The sequence below is a fragment of the Arachis hypogaea genome, chromosome 8, assembly GCF_003086295.3.
Source record: "Arachis hypogaea cultivar Tifrunner chromosome 8, arahy.Tifrunner.gnm2.J5K5, whole genome shotgun sequence".
Lineage (NCBI taxonomy): Eukaryota > Viridiplantae > Streptophyta > Magnoliopsida > Fabales > Fabaceae > Arachis > Arachis hypogaea.
In genome coordinates, this window is record NC_092043.1 from 27,513,490 (window position 1) to 27,529,667 (window position 16,178).

Below are 16,178 nucleotides of genomic sequence, written 5' to 3' on the forward strand. Positions count from 1 at the left end.
GGAGACAATTTTCATTAACAGTATGCTTTGCAATGACCATTAACATGAGTCAGGATCAATCATTATCACATGTACGGCTTTATTTGCCAAAATTAATGTTCATCAATAGACAACTTTATGTTGCTTTGTCAAGAGTTAAGAGTCGCAGTGGCCTCAGGGTTTTAATTCTAAACGAAGACGGCAATCCAAAGTCATCAACAACAAATGTCGTGTTCAAAGAGGTTTTTAATAATATTTAGGTAAGAATAACATTATTTTCATTTTAATAGCATGTTATGATTTACACTTTTGTACAAATCTTTACTATAGATATAACTAATTTATCTATAACTATTTTTTTCAAATTTGAAATGAAATGTGTAACAAGGAGCACAACATCCAATGATTTTCTAATGAAGTTAGTAAGATATTAGGTTGTTGATAACTTTTTATTAGCTTTTTGATATAAAATTTAGGGTAAAATTAACATGCTATTATTACAGTTATATATGTTCTTATTTTTTTTATCTCCCTCCTTATGGTTCAAGAATATTATAAACTTCGAACTCTTCTATTCATATTTTACTTTGAATAAAGATAAAATAACATATTTAACACGTTTATTATATAACGATGATGATAGTGTTATACTAAATTTAAAAAATATATGATTATAAAATATTATTTTTAATTTAATTTATCAAATTTAAATATAAGCCCGTGCATCGCACGGGTTTAACACTAGTAGTAATACAAATGGGAAGCTCATTTGCTGACGTGGCGCTCATACGTTGAGTTTGGGAGTTTATTTGCTTACGTGTCGTTACTAGAAATTTTTAGATTTATATTTATAAATTATAAATTATTATTTACTCAGGTTGTTATTTTCAAATTTTAAGTTTGGGTTGTTTTACTTAGGTTGTTATTTTTAAAATTTTAAATTGTTTTATTTGTTTGGATTATTTTACTTATGTTGTTATTTTTTAAATTTTAAATTATTTTATTTAAGTTGTTATTTTTTAAATTTTATTTAGATTGTTCTTTTTTATATTTTAACACTATTTTTTAAAAATCTGTTAATTCTTTTTAGCATAATTTTTTAAAATTTTATTGATTTTTTTTAAATTGTAGCTATATAAATTCTTTTAAAGAAATTTAGAGTTTTAAAAAAATTTACGTTAATTATTCTTCGGTTGTTACATACTAATATTACAATAAATAAATATTTACGTTAGTTTAGAATTTTTAAATTATTATTTATTTAAGTTGTTATTTTTAAATTTTAAATTTGGGTTGTTTAACTTAGTTTGTTGTTTTTTAAATTTTAAATTAAAGTCAACCAAATTTTAAAAAATTTAGTTATGATACAACTATAAAAGGATAAGTTATGAGAGATGTAAAGTACCACAATTTAAAGTACATCAATCACTTTCTTTACATATATCCAAAATCTCCCTACTTATTCCAATGGCTGATATTCACAAAATTGCTAACATCAATCCTACAATCTACAATTTGTGTGTACGTATACGAGTGATATGGTTATGGACACTATCAAGTTACGAAAATTCTACATTGCCATACTCAATTGAGATGGTTTGACTCAATGAAGACGCGAGTTTTCTACTAATATCCTTTTATTTATGACGCCAAGATTATTTATTTATTTATTTATTTAAATTAAAGTCTATGTACATTGGATTAGATATTAAATAAGTCTATATTTAACTTTTTCTTATGTTATTTTCTTTTTTAAGCAGGTATCGAATAAAGTTTGGTGTCATTGATGATTCTGACTGTGCATGTTATGTAGTCTTTGACAATGAGGCAAAACAAGTTTTGGAAGAGAGCTGTGTAGAGATACTTGATCCACTCCTATTGGTAAGATCTAACCAATATTTATTTCTAAAAGCATTAGTGAAGATATTTTTATTGGTACTTTTTATATTATTTATTATTAATATATTACGTAATATCCTGTAGAAAGGAGATCTATCAGATACACCTACACTTTTACTCAACCTAATTGATAAGATCTTTCTCTTCATCATTGAAGTTCAAATATATGATATTTCATATTTTTCACCTTCTTATAAAGTTAAGAAGATGACTAATAATGTGGATCTCATAAATAAATTCAAAGAGACTCACCCTATTCAAATTGTGAGTATATATAAGTGTACTTCTATTAAAAATTAATTTATTTTTTGCTTTCTTGGTCATTAGTAGTATCTAATTTATAAATAATAATTAATTATAATTTTAGGATGTTGACTACACCGGTGCTTTGTTTCTAATTTCAAAGACATCCTCAATCATTGAAGGGGAGAAAGTAGAAGGTACTAAGGTATTTGTTCAAAAAATATTTTTTTTGTTTGTTCTCTCAAAATTAGATCTTAATTTTATTCAAAAATATTAGTGAGATAAAATCAAAGGTTAGAAAGAAGTCTTTAATTTAACGTGGTTTTTTGTACAGAATTTGTTGCTTGAATTCTCCATTGAAGTTGCGGCCAATGATGAATCTGAATTGTTGGAAAGTGTTATTACACCAACTAAGTGACTATCCTCGGAGTCGGAAGATTCGAAGGTGGAAGGAGATACCTCAACTTGCAAGAAGATCAAGATTGAGAAAGAAACTTGAGAATTTGGATGCACATGTTTTGGAATCTCTTTTAGAGTCTATCTAATAGAATAATGCCAAACATATGTTTGTTTTGGTGAAACATTGTCTTTTATTGAGTTATTATTTTTTTTTGGTTCTTTTCGATTTTTATGTTTGGAATTTAGAATTTTTTTAAATATAAATAGAAGTTATTTAGTTATTACTTGTGATTTTATTTTTAATTTGATTCTCACCGTTAATATTCTGATAATTTTTAATTTAATATTTAATGTCATAAAGTTATAAATTTTTTCCTTGAATTATTGTTGATACAATTAAGTTAGTTATTAATTTTTAATGTGTATTTATTTAAAAAAATCTAATTATAATTTTTAATTAAAGTATTATGTTTATAATTTTAAATTTAAATTCAAATATACTTTTTTTTTTAATTTTTACGTAAGCAATTGGGTTTGAGAATATTTTTTAAAAATTTATATAATTTATAAGTTACTATATTAATTACAAAGAATTATAATAAAATAAATAGAATTATCAATCTTATTAAAATGTGAAATTATTTATACTATTTAAAAAAATGTAATACTGTTTAAATTTTAGAAAAAGTATAATAAAGTTAATATTGTTTATGATAAAACTAAAAAAATTATTTTTAAATTAACAAATTTCTATATTCCTAATGGATAACGGATGTTTGATTAGAAAATTTTATTTAAAAATTTAAAATTTATACTAGCTATAAATTGTTTTACTTGCCACATTTATAAATTGTTATTATTATCTTTCTAGATTGTCTCTCCACAGTAGAAATACTTTCATCTTTTTTTCTCTTTTTAAGTATTTTTTCTAAATTTACGTAATTTATAAGGTTATTAATTTTTAGATTGTATTTAATTTTATTTATTTTTATCGATAAATAATAGGATTGATACTATTTATGACGAAACTAATAAAAATTATTTTTAAATTAACAAATTCCTATATTCTTAATGAATAACAAACGTTTAATTAAAAAAAGTTTATTTAAAAATTTTAAATTTACACTAGCTAATTAAAAAATTCTATTTAAAAATTTGAAATTTAAAACTCTAATACTAATTCCTAATTAAGTGGCTTCTTAGCCGTTTTGATTTTTAAATTTAAATTTTTTTATTTGTCACATTTATAATTTTTTTTCTATTTACTTCGTTTACATTGTTATTTTTTAGATTATAACAATAGAGGTACTTTTATCTTTTTCTCTCCTTTTACTTATAAGTTGTTCATTTTCAATCTCTTTAATTATAAGTTAAATTTATTGATCGTGAGATTAAAGTTATATTTATTTGAAAAAAGATACTTTTATAAAAAAATATATATTATTTTTTGTAAAATATGTTTACTTAACTAAATAAACGAGAATAAAAAAGAAATTAAAGCAGCCATCGAAAATAAAATCTGTGCAATTTTACATAGACATAAGAAGGCATTAATTTCATATTCTATTTGGTAAGTTAGACATGAGAAAAAATTGTAAAAAAATTAGTGTCTCAAGTTAAAAATTAGTGTTTTCGCATTTTAGAGAGACACAAAATACATGTTTTTAATGGGTGTTTGTGTACGACTATGTCTTTCATATTTTTGTCTTAGTAAACAAACAACATACATGTATTTCTGTGTCTATATTTTGATGGACATGTATACCAAAGACAGACGCTGTCATATGTGTACTGCTTTATTTTTTTTTTAATAATATAAAAAATTTGATAATAAAAATGTATTATGTATAATGTATATATATTTTTAATTAGTTAAAAAATTTATTTATTTGATATTTTTAGGTATATATTGAAAGATACAAGAAGTCCAAAGAGAAGTAAGATTATATTGAAGAGAAGATTGATATTAAAAGACAAAGAAAATACAAAGCAAAGCACAATTCAAGGTAGATTTCATATAAAAAAATAAATTAATTATTTTATCATTTTTGTTTTTAGGTTAGAATAATATATTTTTTTATTTGGTATTTTTAAGTATGTCAGTTCTATATATTTAGTTTTTATTGGGTATACAAAATAACTAACATGTCATGAGTATTTTGGTCGAATGAAAGCCCATAAAATACAATATTTTCTATATATTATTTAGCTATTGACAAGTAATAAATTATTAATTTACATTGTCTTCGTAATATGTTACTAAATTTGTTTATGAAAAATTACAGGAAATTCGAGTGATAGTTCTAATGGTGTGCATCTTCAATCGGTGTTGTCGAACATTACAAATAGCATTAATACAGATTTATTTTTGGATGATTTTTTTTAGAACTTGCTTATGGGAATGTACATGCACTTTATATATTTTGATTTTCCTACTATTTATTCAATTATAAACTTTAACAGAAAATATGTTCAAAACTAATATCTCGAGTTATCTTATTGGTAATAACCCAACACCACATTGATCAAGGTCTCCAATTACTAATCTACACTCTGTAGATAAAAAAAATAATGTTCCAATATTAGTGATATTAGTAATTCGGATATCACACATGAAGCATATGATAGTTCATGTCATCAGACAAGTCAACAACATCTTCAACAAACATCAAATAATATCTACCAGTTACTATGTTAATATGTTTTTATTATTTAAAGACCAAACATTTAACTTTTTAATTGGTCTATTAAAAATAATCATTGGTATATGCTAAATAATTATTATAGATTCATTGGAGTACACAAATCGAATTAGATTGCAAAGGGATGTAAGACTGAACAGGAAGACTATGCTACTTCAAAAGAGACATGGTAAGATAAACATGATAGATTGTAATTATCACAAAGCTAAAATTTTACTTTTTTTATCTTTAATACTACCTTCATAATATATATTCATAATTCAGCTGATTCAAACATTTAACATATATTCATTTTTCTTTTTTTATAATATAAAATACTTGATGTATTATCTCTAATGATTACAAGAGCAAGTACATTTAATTCAAATTTAGATACTAAAAAAAGAATTAGAAAAAGTGTACATAGCTGAAAAAAAGACACCTGATACAAAGAGAAACATTTTTGAAGGAATTGACTACAAATCTTTCAAAAAGTTTTCAAGAAGTTGAGAATATTATTGAAAATACGACTATTTTAGATGATTCTGTGCAAATTTAATACCCAGCCATATTCGATGTTGCTGAGAATACAGGTAATTTAAGAGGTAGCAATATCAGCACTTTATTATTTACTATTGTTATGCTTTTTATAAACAAAAAATTATCGTTTAGTGTTCAAGTTTTAAAATTCAAACTAAGATATGGTTATATATTATAATTTTTGTATTTGAACATTGCTTTATTGTAAAACTTAAATCTTGAGGTTGGCACAATGAAATTGTATTATATGATCTCATCTTTTTAATCTATAAATTGCATTCTTTGGTAATCTTTTATAAATATTATTTTTATACTTAACATGGTGAAAGAAAGGTATATTTTTATATAAATTATTTGTTGCAGATATAACTAAAACAATTTATTATCTTGGTGATTATTAGATGTGATAGATATTGATGACCCAGAATTTTTTGTCGGCATTGCGACACCATGATATGGTATGAGGAGAGATCAGAGAAGTCCAAAACAGGATCCAATTTTGAGTTCTCAATATGTTGTATGCGAGGAAAGGTACAACTGCCGTTTTGAAGCACTTGATCGGACGCTCAGGAATCTTATGTCAGTTACCGATCAACATAAGACACATAAACCATTTGGTGGTAAGATTGTTGTTCTAGGAAGTGATTTCAGACAGATACTTCCGGTGATTCCGAAAGGAAGTAGACACGATATATTAGCATCCGCTATTAACTCATCCCAGTTTTGGTCATTTTGTAAGGTTCTGAAACTGCATACGAATATGAGGCTTCTAATGTCTTCTTTGGATCAAGATGAAGGTGAAACGAAGATATTTGCTAATTAGATACTTGATGTTGGAAATGGAAATATTATCTCTGTTGTTGGTGATGAATCAGAAGTTAAAATTTCAGATGATCTATTGATTACAACTACTGATGATCCTCTCTCTCATTTGGTAGACTTTGCATATCCAAATTTGTTGCAAAACATGTCAGATTACATATATTTTCAGAGTAGAGCAATTCTTGCACCCACACTTAAGAGTGTCGAGAAGGTAAACGATTTTGTCTTGACAATCTTTTCAGGGATGGAAAAGGAGTATTTGAGCTCTGACACAACATGTCAAGCTGATGAGAATGAAGATGTAAAACAAGAGTGGTTCACATCAGAGTTTCTAAATGACATCAAATGTTCGGGACTACTCAATCACAAGTTAACTTTGAGGCCAGGAGTCGCTGTAATACTACTGCGAAACATAGACCAGACTTCAGGTTTATGCAACGGGACAAGATTAATAGTTAACAAACTTGGCAGCAACGTAATTGGAGCGACGGTAGTGAGCGGTAGAAATATTGGAGATAAAGTGTACATTCCAAGAATGAACTTGATCCCTTCAGATTCAGGATTGCCATTTAAGTTCCAACGGAGACAATTTTCATTAACAGTATGCTTTGCAATGACCATTAACATGAGTCAGGATCAATCATTATCACATGTACGGCTTTATTTGCCAAAATCAATGTTCATCTATGGACAACTTTATGTTGCTTTGTCAAGAGTTAAGAGTCGCAGTGGTCTCAGGGTTTTAATTCTAAACGAAGACGGCAATCCAAAGTCATCAACAACAAATGTCGTGTTCAAAGAGGTTTTTAATAATATTTAGGTAAGAATAATATTATTTTCATTTTAATAGCATGTTATGATTTACACTTTTGTACAAATCTTTACTATAGATATAACTAATTTATCTATAACTCTTTTTTCAAATTTGAAATGAAATGTGTAACAAGGAGCACAACATCCAATGATTTTCTAATGAAGTTATTAAGATATTAGGTTGTTGATAAATTTTTATTAGCTTTTTGATATAAAATTTAGGGTAAAATTAACATGCTATTATTATAGTTATATATGTTCTTTTTTTTTATTTCCCTCCTTATGGTTCAAGAATATTATAAACTTCGAACTCTTCTATTCATATTTTACTTTGAATAAAGATAAAATAACATATTTAAGACGTTTATTATATAACGATGATGATAGTGTTATACTAAATTTAAAAAATATATGATTATAAAATATTAGTTTTAATTTAATTTATCAAATTTAAATATAAGCCCGTGCATCGCACGGGTTTAACACTAGTTACTATATACATAAGATAGAATTCGAACTCCAACACTTAATTAAGCGAACTAGCAAGTAAACCATTAGACCAACCCAAGTTAATTTTTTTCTATAAATACTAGTTATACTCATGTCAATTTTTACAACTTTTTTTTATTTTCTCTAATATTAATTCTGAGATGGTAGAACTCAAACCAACTCGATTTGTTTAATATTAATTTTAAAAAATAAATAAAATATAATAATATATACATCTTTATCACTTAACTCAAAAATCTTTTAAATTATAATAATTACTTAAATTTAAATTAATGATGTAGTGTCTTTTATTATTATTACATATTTATAATATTTAAAAAATTTTTGATTTCTTTCAAATATTTTATGAATTTTATTTTTAATCAAATACCCAATTATTCAAACAATCTAACTCAAATTTAATTGGTTTAGGTTCACTCATAAATAATCTCAAATCAGAACTAATTTATACTAGTTAAAATTTAAATGGTTCGATTTCATTCTACCCCAAATCTAAATCAATTCAAACCGTGAATATCTCTCCTGCCAAATGCATGAATTGATGAAAATGTGTTACTAATTTTAGTTTAAAATTTAAAATCTACAATTTTTAGGTTTCCCACTTTTGAAATTTTTTGACGCGGTCAAGTACAGAAATTTGAAAAAGGAGAGAAAGAGCCCAAATCCAAAAGAAAAAATTTCGAGGGGGGTTCGCACAGTGTCGAGGTCCCATTGGTTGATTTGAAAGCGCACGGATCGCCATAGAAATAATCTTGAACCGTAGATAATATCGAATCGAACGGTCACTTTCCACCGATTGCCACATCCTCAAATTCGTCAGTGTCAACGAGGCTCAATAAAACCCGCCTATCACCATTCCTTCACCGCTCAAAACACTCAAACACACAACTCTCGTTCTCATTTTCTCACAATCTCTCTCTCTTTCTCCGCAAAGAATCTGCAATGGACGCTGCATCGAAAGTGAAGAAGGGTGCCGGTGGCAGGAAAGGAGGCGGCCCAAAGAAGAAGCCAGTTTCCCGCTCCGTCAAAGCCGGTCTCCAGTTCCCCGTTGGAAGAATCGGACGTTACTTGAAGAAAGGAAGGTACTCCCAACGTGTTGGAACCGGTGCCCCTGTCTACCTTGCTGCCGTATTGGAGTATCTAGCAGCTGAGGTAAAATAAAACCCTAACTTTTATTTTTCTTTCGTTATTTTAAAGTTTTAAATTTTAATATTGGAATGTGCTTGTTTCTTCATTTTTAGGTGTTGGAATTGGCTGGAAATGCTGCCAGGGACAACAAGAAGAACAGGATTATTCCAAGGCATGTTCTTTTGGCCGTGAGGAACGATGAAGAATTGGGGAAATTGCTTGCTGGTGTTACCATTGCACATGGTGGTGTTCTTCCCAACATTAACCCTGTTTTGTTGCCTAAGAAAACCGCTGAGAAAGCTCCCAAGGAAAAAAAGTCACCCTCCAAGGCCACTAAGTCTCCGAAGAAAGCTTGATTTGGGTGTTTAGTGTCAATATGTGCGTGTTAGCTCCTTAATATATAACTTGTAACGGGAAAGATCGTGATGGGTTTGGATTTTGGGACAACATTTATGTAATTGTTATGTTTGTGTCTTATGTTTTAGCATTTTTAGCCAATCAATAGAAACATCCAAGTTTATTAGTTTGCCATATTTCTTTTTGTTTCCAATTGCCTAATGTTAATATTTTCGCGTCTTGTTCTCTTTTAGCTTAAAGGGCTGAAAATGCTTCGTGGTTTTATGTTTCCGCCAAAGCAAATTTTGAATATTTAGCTCCACTTTGCGTATTATGGTATTTGAATTAGAAAATTCACGTATTCTTGAGAAACAAGTTGAGTCTAAAAGCTATCTGATGCAAAAGGATTATCTGGGTAATGTATAAAAAGATGTAAAACAAGCCTCTAACATGCCAGGATCATCTAGTGTCTTTAGCAGGTTCAACGAAAATAAGCCTTCCTGCAATTATCTGCACCATGAAGAAATTTGACACGAAGTAGGTGAATTAATTAAAATCATATATATAGCAAAATAGTATAACAAAGTTAAAGAAAAAATATAACTACTTTGGAGTTAAACCTAAATGTTGTTTTGATGTCTAATGTCCATTCAGTGCGGCATTTAAGCAAACAGTGTGGGTGCAAGGTGATATAGTCAAGAAGATGAATTGGTTAAGATTTGAAGAGGGAATGAATTACCCGGCCATTCATGGCTTTGATAGCCTTGAGTGCTTCGTTTTCAGATTGGTAGGAAACAAAACCAAATCCTTTGGTCCTTCCAGTTTTGGAATCCATCACCAGATTCACTGCAACATCACATTACTATGTAAGATGAGACTGGTAGAGAAAAATGGCGAGCAAGAGAGTAGAGGACACACACCTTCGGTAACTTGTCCGAAAGGAGAAAACAAGTTTTTCAACTGGTCTTTGGTTGTGTAAAACGATAATCCTGCAAAATCAAATATGGTCAAAGCTTTGTTTATTAAGATTATCATAGGAAATTGGTGAAAGAGAGAAGAAACCAAACTGCTCACGAACAACTTCGTCCCTATTCTTTGAGCCATCTCTACTTTTCAGTTTCCAGTGCTTCCAAGTTTGCCACAAAAATGAATACTTTTTTTCGGGTTTTCACGGTATTTTTGGCTCGACAAGTTAAGAATAGATTTTATATGAGAAAGTCATAAATGCGCAAGTGTTAGTATTACGGATTAACTAGTATGTGCTCCTAGGATGATGACGCATAATAAATTCAAAGGTTAGGTTAAGTAACCAATAATTTTTTTGATCAATATACATAATGGATCTTAAATTTAGTTATTATTAGATATTAATTATTTATATCATTAATTAAATTTAGAATTAATTTATCTTTTTTTATTCCATTATTCACATTGTTCAACAATATTGTTATTTATCTATATTTTTTCTAAATTTAAAGTTAATAAAAGTTTTTAATTTTTTTAAATAAATATAAAATAAGTATATATGTAAATTTTTTATATTTCTAATAAAAACTTTTTAATTTATAATCTTAATATGTGCAGAAGACAAATAAATCCGAAAAAATAATAGCAAGTATAATTTCTGTGTTCTAAAAAGAAGAGGTAGTTATTTATTTTTGTCCAATTCTTCGTATGCTTCAAGTGAAAGAAAAGTAATTGGTCTCAAACTAGACTAGGTCCTTGTCTGGGCAAAGAATGTTTCCTACGTTTGACCTCACTCATCTACTCATTTTTGTATCCATTTCTCTGGGTTATGTGGTTTAGATTCAAGGTTGTTGTGAATGAATAAAAATCAGAAAAAAAAAAAAAACTCAAGTCTCATAAATCGATAAACATATTCCTTTTAATCAATGTTTTTAATCACAGCATTAATCTAAACTGTAAATGGTGGCTACAACTGCCACACTATCCAATCCGGCTATACCTGTATTATTAGTTGTATTATCTGCTCCATTTTTAAAGTGAAAGAATTTGCTGATATATCTTTCAACTCAAATAATCATTGAATTCATTATCAATTTATCATCATGTGATTTAATATGGTTCTCCATAACAATTATTTAGGAACAATGAATTACTAAAGTAATGAAAGGCATTGACAGTTAATTAACGGTTCTAGCCTCTATGACTAAGAAATATGCAAAGCTAGCTGGCAATGTCAAGGCACAGAAAAAACTCCCAGTCATCAAACGCCACATGTACCCAACAACTTTATGGTTGAATTCTTTTTTCTTTTTTATCTTTTTTTAATAATTTGACTATTTCCGAGCTAAACGGAGTATATAGACAGCCTTTGATGTTTGTTGGAATTATTTCAATTTGGTAAGTGGTAACCTTGGCTGCTATATTATTTCTTTTTGGCTTTGCTGTATTGAATGTGCTTGCTGTTACCAAATAATAATAATAACAATAATTGATTTTTGGTATGGTATGCTAGCATGCGCACCTAATAAGGCATATATACAACAAGTGCGCACTTTAGCCAACCACCATAGTCGGGGTAGAACTTGAAGGTTGTAAATAATAAACTCCAGGGTGTTACTTCGCTTCTGGTCAATCACAATTTTTCTTAGATTTTATTTTATTTTATTATCGTGTAAAATATTTTCATTTTCATTTTTAAAAACATCAAAATAACTAAGCAGTGTCCCTTTTTAATTTTTATCTCTAAATCTGGGCGCTGCGGTCCTTCAGAGTTTTGAACTTTGGAGATCCCCTTTTCTATCCTGATTTCTTCTTCTTCTCACTTCGGATCTGGTATCTTCTTCTCTTGCATTTCGTTTTATTATTCTTTGAGTTGAGGAATTTACATGAAAACTAATTCATATGCAGAAAGGGATTCCAGACATAATTTGGTGGATTGATTGAAAGAGTTGATGGCTGCTCCACCGGCAAGGGCTCGTGCCGATTACGATTACCTCATAAAGCTTCTCTTGATCGGCGACAGTGGTATGTGCATCCTCTTCCGCCTTTTTCATCTCTCGTTTTTTTTCTCGTAAATGCCTTCGAAATGTTCGTTTTAATTTTTCCTAGACAATTACACAACATAACGTTATGATCCCGTCTTAGCTAAAATGTCGCTAATTTCTTTCTGTAATTATTAGACTAGGCTTTATTTTGGATTTTGTGGTAAAAATGTATGTACTTTTCAGTTTTCAACTTGGTTTAATCTTTCCCTGATCTAGTGTTTCGAGCTTTTGAATCATTGGTTATGTTAGTATGATGCAGATTCCTTCTGACTTATCCTGATAATGTTGTGCGATTTCTTCTTGCTATATTAGTATTAGAGTAAAAGCACTCTTAAATAATAAAGAATATCTGCAATATCAAGTTAGTTCTCCAAAGGTTTTTGATATCAAATTCATTCCTCAATATTTGAAATATATAGATTGCAATTTGCTGTTAAAAGGGATGATTAATTAATAGGGAGGACCAAGGGCCAAATTCATGTAAGGGGTTTTTTAGAGGACTGGTTTTTTATGTCCAATTCAAGTATTCACTCTTATAAATTATAAATTAAGCTTCTCAAACATTGGGGTTTTAAATTTAAACACACCACTTGTCAAATTAGGTCTCAAGTGATATGGATGCTTTTGGTAGACGCGTTTTCTTGCATAATCTCTGAATAAATGGCCTTTCTCTGTGCTTTTGATATAACCCAAGATAGATGTTATAGTTCGTTTAATGATAACCCTATGTTATTAAGTTGTTAACGTTCTCTATAGGAGGAATAGAGTATTGCAGTAGACTTAAAACAGAAGAATTATTGTGAAACTGCGGGAGGGTAAATGTGCACTTTGACATGTGGATTCCTTATTTTGCCACAAACTTTTCATTTATTCTTATTTGTAGGTGTTGGAAAGAGTTGCATTCTTCTGCGTTTCTCAGATGGTTCTTTCACAACTAGTTTCATCACAACCATAGGGTTAGTTCTCATTATTTAGGAATTGAACTACAGAATTTTATTTTCCAACTTCCATGAGTTTTACCAACATCACATGGCCCATCCTCGTGATGCAGCATTGATTTTAAGATAAGAACCATTGAGCTGGATGGCAAGCGGATCAAGCTCCAAATTTGGGATACTGCTGGTCAGGAACGGTTCCGAACAATTACAACTGGTAAAGTTTATAATCGTTATGTAGACACTATTATTGCCTTTTGTTACTTGTATGGGAGACACAAATGGCGATGCTAGAATGAGGTTCTTCCTTTCAGGGAACTTCTTGATGTAAGATTGAAAGATAGAGGACATATGGTCTGAGAAAAATAGAGATTAATGTATATGTAGGGAAGAGGAATTAAGTACTGATATATATATTTAGTGTTTATCAGTTGCATTGTACTTTCTCACTGATAGTCTAAGAATAAAATCTTTCTTTATTCATGGCTTTGTAAATTCCATTGGCAGTGAAATTGTTTCCTTTTTTCTTTTTTGCCATTCATCTTTACCCTTTTTTACCTTCCCTGTATCAGCTTACTATCGTGGTGCGATGGGCATATTGCTAGTCTATGATGTTACAGATGAATCATCATTTAACAGTAAACTTCCCATCTGTTGACTCAGCTTTGATATATGTGCTTTTCTCTTGAAAGCCTTATCATCTGGTATTCACCCACTTGATGCTAATTTCAGATATCAGGAATTGGATTCGAAATATTGAGCAACATGCTTCAGACAATGTTAACAAAATACTGGTGGGGAACAAAGCTGACATGGATGAAAGCAAAAGGGTATGCAAATTTACTGGAGTTTTCTCTTTTATGGGGGGTAAAAAGAAAAGAAAGAACGTATATAGGACCTAACAAATTTGGTGCAGATTTAATTCTAAACAAGATTATGAAAGTAGCTGTTATTGTCATGCAACTTTTATAATTATGCAAGTTCTACTCTTGGTTGCACATTGCACCTGCACCATGCGCATTGCAAAGTGCTTTCTTAACCACTTTCAGTTGAAGCTAGTTTTTTTAATTCTTTAACTCAATATCCATTGAGAAGCCATGTTGAGGAGATTCTTGTGAATGAAACAGTTTGTTTTTGGGTTTTTTGGGCAAGGTGTGTCCAGGGATGAGTTCTTTTGATGTGAATAATGGAATACGTAACGTATAGGATCCTCTATATCTCTTTCATACATATGTATATCAGATTTGAGAATTTTGCTATTATGATCATACTTTTGCCTTTCGTTTTTTAGGCTGTGCCTACTGCAAAGGGCCAAGCACTAGCTGATGAGTATGGAATCAAATTCTTTGAGACTGTAAGTGAAACTGATGTATACTTGAGAATGTTGATACTTCCTGAATGTTTTTTTTTTTTTTTTTTTTCAAAATTTTTTCCTATTATTATTATTGTTATTGATGTTGTTGTTATCGCAGAGTGCAAAGACAAATCTAAACGTGGAGGAAGTTTTCTTCTCAATCGCAAGAGATATAAAACAAAGGCTTGCTGACACTGACTCTAAGGCTGAGGTATTTGAACAGTTGAACTTCCCTTCCCTTGAATACAAGGATAGGCTTGTGTTTGAATAACTCTCTCAAGAAAGCTGAATATCTAAAGATGTATTTTTGTTACAGCCTTCTGGAATCAAAATCAACCAACAAGATCAGGCAGCAGGGGCAGGGCAGGCGGCACCAAAGTCGGCGTGCTGTGGTTGAACAGAGAACACTATCATCCTAGAACAAGAGTGAAAATATTTGTATGATGATGATTCATGTCTTGCGCCTCCTATGGTCATTCTTTCATAGTTTCCAACTTGTTAAGAAGTTATATTAATCCAAAGTTAGATATGTGTTTGTGTAATTGCTCCTTAAGTTGTTTGGCTGGGACATGATAATTGATCATTATTTTTTATTTTTATTTTTTTCTTGAGTGGTTAATTGCACTGACATTCTTTAAGATTTGAGACTATGTTGACCTAATTTAGTTTGAAAAAATTACACTAATTTCTTGTTCTAGTTCAGATGAAGTGGATGCTTTCTTGTCGTCTTCCTTTTTATTTCTTTAACTTTTTCTTCAGACACATATCTACTCTGCCGAATTTTTGTTATGGTGAAAATCATGCATAAACTATTACTTAAAACTAAGGGGGAGTACTCTTTAAATTCAAAAGCTATTTCAGGAAAATAACATTGTAAGAGATTGTATAACTTCTAAAATTTCATTCGACAACCCGAAGAGATTCGACATGGAAGAAAGTTCACGATCTCCCCAAAAATCTATTAACTAAATTGTGTCAATTTAACTATTCACAATGCTTATACACTATTATCGTGAATTCGTGATATCGTATCCTTTTCTGAAGTTTTAAGTTTAATTGCTATTATTATTGTATTTACATCGTAAACATAATAATTACTTATCTTATTCGTTTCCTGAATTTTATTGGGTTAGTGTTTAGTGATAAATCTTGGGAACTAAATTGCTCCTTTTATAACTGGAGAAACTAACTTTAGCCTACTAATTTGAGCTGGCTTATTGATCTGTAAGTTCATTCGCCTGGACAATGAAGTTACAGATTGAATGTCCTCTAATTGCTATGCAGGCTGGCTTAGTTATAGAGAATCGATTAAATAAAAAATTATTAAGCCCGTGATGTATACGTTTAGAGAAAAGTTGCAGGCAGCAGAATTTGTTTTTTCCGGTCTCCACTTTTAAATATTGTTAATTAATTACTGACAAAACAATAAATTTTACTTGTCTTTTAGCATTTTTGTACGCTTATTGCTTTTATAGCTCGCAATATTAAGCTTGACATGTGTGTATATTTTCTATAAATGTACTCACAA

The 16,178-nt window shown here is 29.4% G+C and overlaps 3 protein-coding genes across 5 annotated transcripts; 2 read left to right on the forward strand and 1 right to left on the reverse strand.

Moving 5' to 3' along the window:
- The first annotated feature begins 8,728 nt into the window (after positions 1-8,728).
- On the forward strand, positions 8,729-9,547 carry LOC112706718 (histone H2A). Its single transcript, XM_025758151.2, has 2 exons — positions 8,729-9,038; positions 9,128-9,547. The coding sequence occupies exons 1-2, from the start codon at positions 8,829-8,831 to the stop codon at positions 9,368-9,370; spliced, it is 453 nt and encodes a 150-aa protein (XP_025613936.1). The 5' UTR covers positions 8,729-8,828; the 3' UTR covers positions 9,371-9,547.
- Positions 9,548-9,673: 126 nt separating this feature from the next.
- On the reverse strand, positions 9,674-10,589 carry LOC112706719 (organelle RRM domain-containing protein 6, chloroplastic). The gene is made up of 4 exons (XM_025758152.3): positions 10,418-10,589; positions 10,271-10,339; positions 10,090-10,196; positions 9,674-9,860 (listed from the first exon to the last, which is right to left on the reverse strand). Exons 1-4 carry the CDS (start codon positions 10,452-10,454, stop codon positions 9,810-9,812), a joined length of 264 nt encoding a protein of 87 aa, XP_025613937.1. The 5' UTR covers positions 10,455-10,589; the 3' UTR covers positions 9,674-9,809.
- Positions 10,590-11,703: 1,114 nt separating this feature from the next.
- On the forward strand, positions 11,704-15,352 carry LOC112706720 (ras-related protein RABE1c). Of its 3 annotated transcripts, none has more exons than XM_025758155.3 (9): positions 11,704-11,905; positions 12,225-12,341; positions 13,245-13,317; positions 13,413-13,513; positions 13,869-13,934; positions 14,029-14,126; positions 14,588-14,650; positions 14,769-14,861; positions 14,967-15,352. In XM_025758155.3, the coding sequence occupies exons 2-9, from the start codon at positions 12,269-12,271 to the stop codon at positions 15,045-15,047; spliced, it is 648 nt and encodes a 215-aa protein (XP_025613940.1). In that variant the 5' UTR covers positions 11,704-11,905; positions 12,225-12,268; the 3' UTR covers positions 15,048-15,352. The 3 variants fall into 3 exon arrangements, with proteins under 3 accessions (XP_025613940.1, XP_025613941.1, XP_025613938.1); XM_025758156.3 differs by having other exon boundaries at positions 11,709-11,944; XM_025758153.2 differs by having other exon boundaries at positions 11,823-12,149.
- Positions 15,353-16,178: the final 826 nt, after the last annotated feature.

Coding starts and splice junctions, on each gene's coding strand:
- LOC112706718 (XM_025758151.2), top strand. CDS start 8,829: ATGGACGCTGCATCGAAAGTGAAGAAGGGTGCCGGTGGCAGGAAAGGA. Junction 9,039..9,127: donor TGGAGTATCTAGCAGCTGAG/GTAAAATAAAAC, acceptor CTTCATTTTTAG/GTGTTGGAATTGGCTGGAAA.
- LOC112706719 (XM_025758152.3), bottom strand. CDS start 10,454: ATGGCTCAAAGAATAGGGACGAAGTTGTTCGTGAGCA. Junction 10,340..10,417: donor GACGAAGTTGTTCGTGAGCA/GTTTGGTTTCTT, acceptor TTGATTTTGCAG/GATTATCGTTTTACACAACC. Junction 10,197..10,270: donor TTTCGGACAAGTTACCGAAG/GTGTGTGTCCTC, acceptor GTGATGTTGCAG/TGAATCTGGTGATGGATTCC.
- LOC112706720 (XM_025758155.3), top strand. CDS start 12,269: ATGGCTGCTCCACCGGCAAGGGCTCGTGCCGATTACGATTACCTCATA. Junction 12,342..13,244: donor TCTCTTGATCGGCGACAGTG/GTATGTGCATCC, acceptor TCTTATTTGTAG/GTGTTGGAAAGAGTTGCATT. Junction 13,935..14,028: donor AGATGAATCATCATTTAACA/GTAAACTTCCCA, acceptor TGCTAATTTCAG/ATATCAGGAATTGGATTCGA.